Source organism: Trachymyrmex septentrionalis, unplaced genomic scaffold (assembly GCF_001594115.1).
Source record: "Trachymyrmex septentrionalis isolate Tsep2-gDNA-1 unplaced genomic scaffold, Tsep1.0 scaffold148, whole genome shotgun sequence".
NCBI lineage: Eukaryota > Metazoa > Arthropoda > Insecta > Hymenoptera > Formicidae > Trachymyrmex > Trachymyrmex septentrionalis.
The window spans coordinates 487,289-487,908 of NW_017304631.1; the positions used below are offsets into that span (position 1 = coordinate 487,289).

The 620-nt window shown below is 34.5% G+C and overlaps 1 protein-coding gene across 1 annotated transcript in view; it reads left to right on the plus strand.

The window, feature by feature from the left end:
• The window catches only part of LOC108745783 (protein crumbs), a 30,375-nt gene extending 29,992 nt beyond the window's left edge, over positions 1-383 (plus strand). Inside the window, exon 19 of the mRNA XM_018482130.1 lies at positions 61-383. Coding sequence (XP_018337632.1) covers positions 61-291 — 231 coding nt within the window. The 3' untranslated portion in view covers positions 292-383. The remainder of the gene's footprint in view (positions 1-60) is intronic.
• Positions 384-620: the final 237 nt, after the last annotated feature.

Here is a 620-nt window from a genome sequence, read left to right on the forward strand (position 1 = left end):
ATTATTTATTTTTATGTACATATATCGATAACAAATATATACATAATTTATATTTTTCAGCTGGAATATAATTATTTAAGCAGCCAAGCCTTCAACATAGTGGTAATCGTAGGCCCGATCGTAGGATGTCTCCTCCTAATTGCCATCGTATCTCTTGTAGCGCTTTTTATGATGGCAAGGAAAAAACGTGCAACACGTGGCACATACAGTCCAAGTGCTCAGGAGTTCAGCAATCCAAGAGTGGAGATGGATAATGTAATGAAGCCTCCACCAGAGGAGAGATTGATTTAATCGTGGCAATCGCGGAAGGAGGTAAATCGTAATTAGGTAATGCGAGTGAATTTCGATATGTGGAAACTGCTTTTCGAAAGAGCAGATTTCGTATTACGCGAAAAAAATTAATAAGAATAAAATAATATCATTTGTTTTACTCTTTTTTCTAAAGTTAAAATTATTATACATTATTAATTTTTTATATAATTTTGCTTACTTGCGAATTTGTAAATGTAAATCTTTCCATATATCGAGCCATTTGCATAGCCTAGTCTTCCGAAAATGTGATTCACCATAGCGAAGATTTTCGACTGAATGCAGATGGCTCAATGAACAGCCAAGTCGTT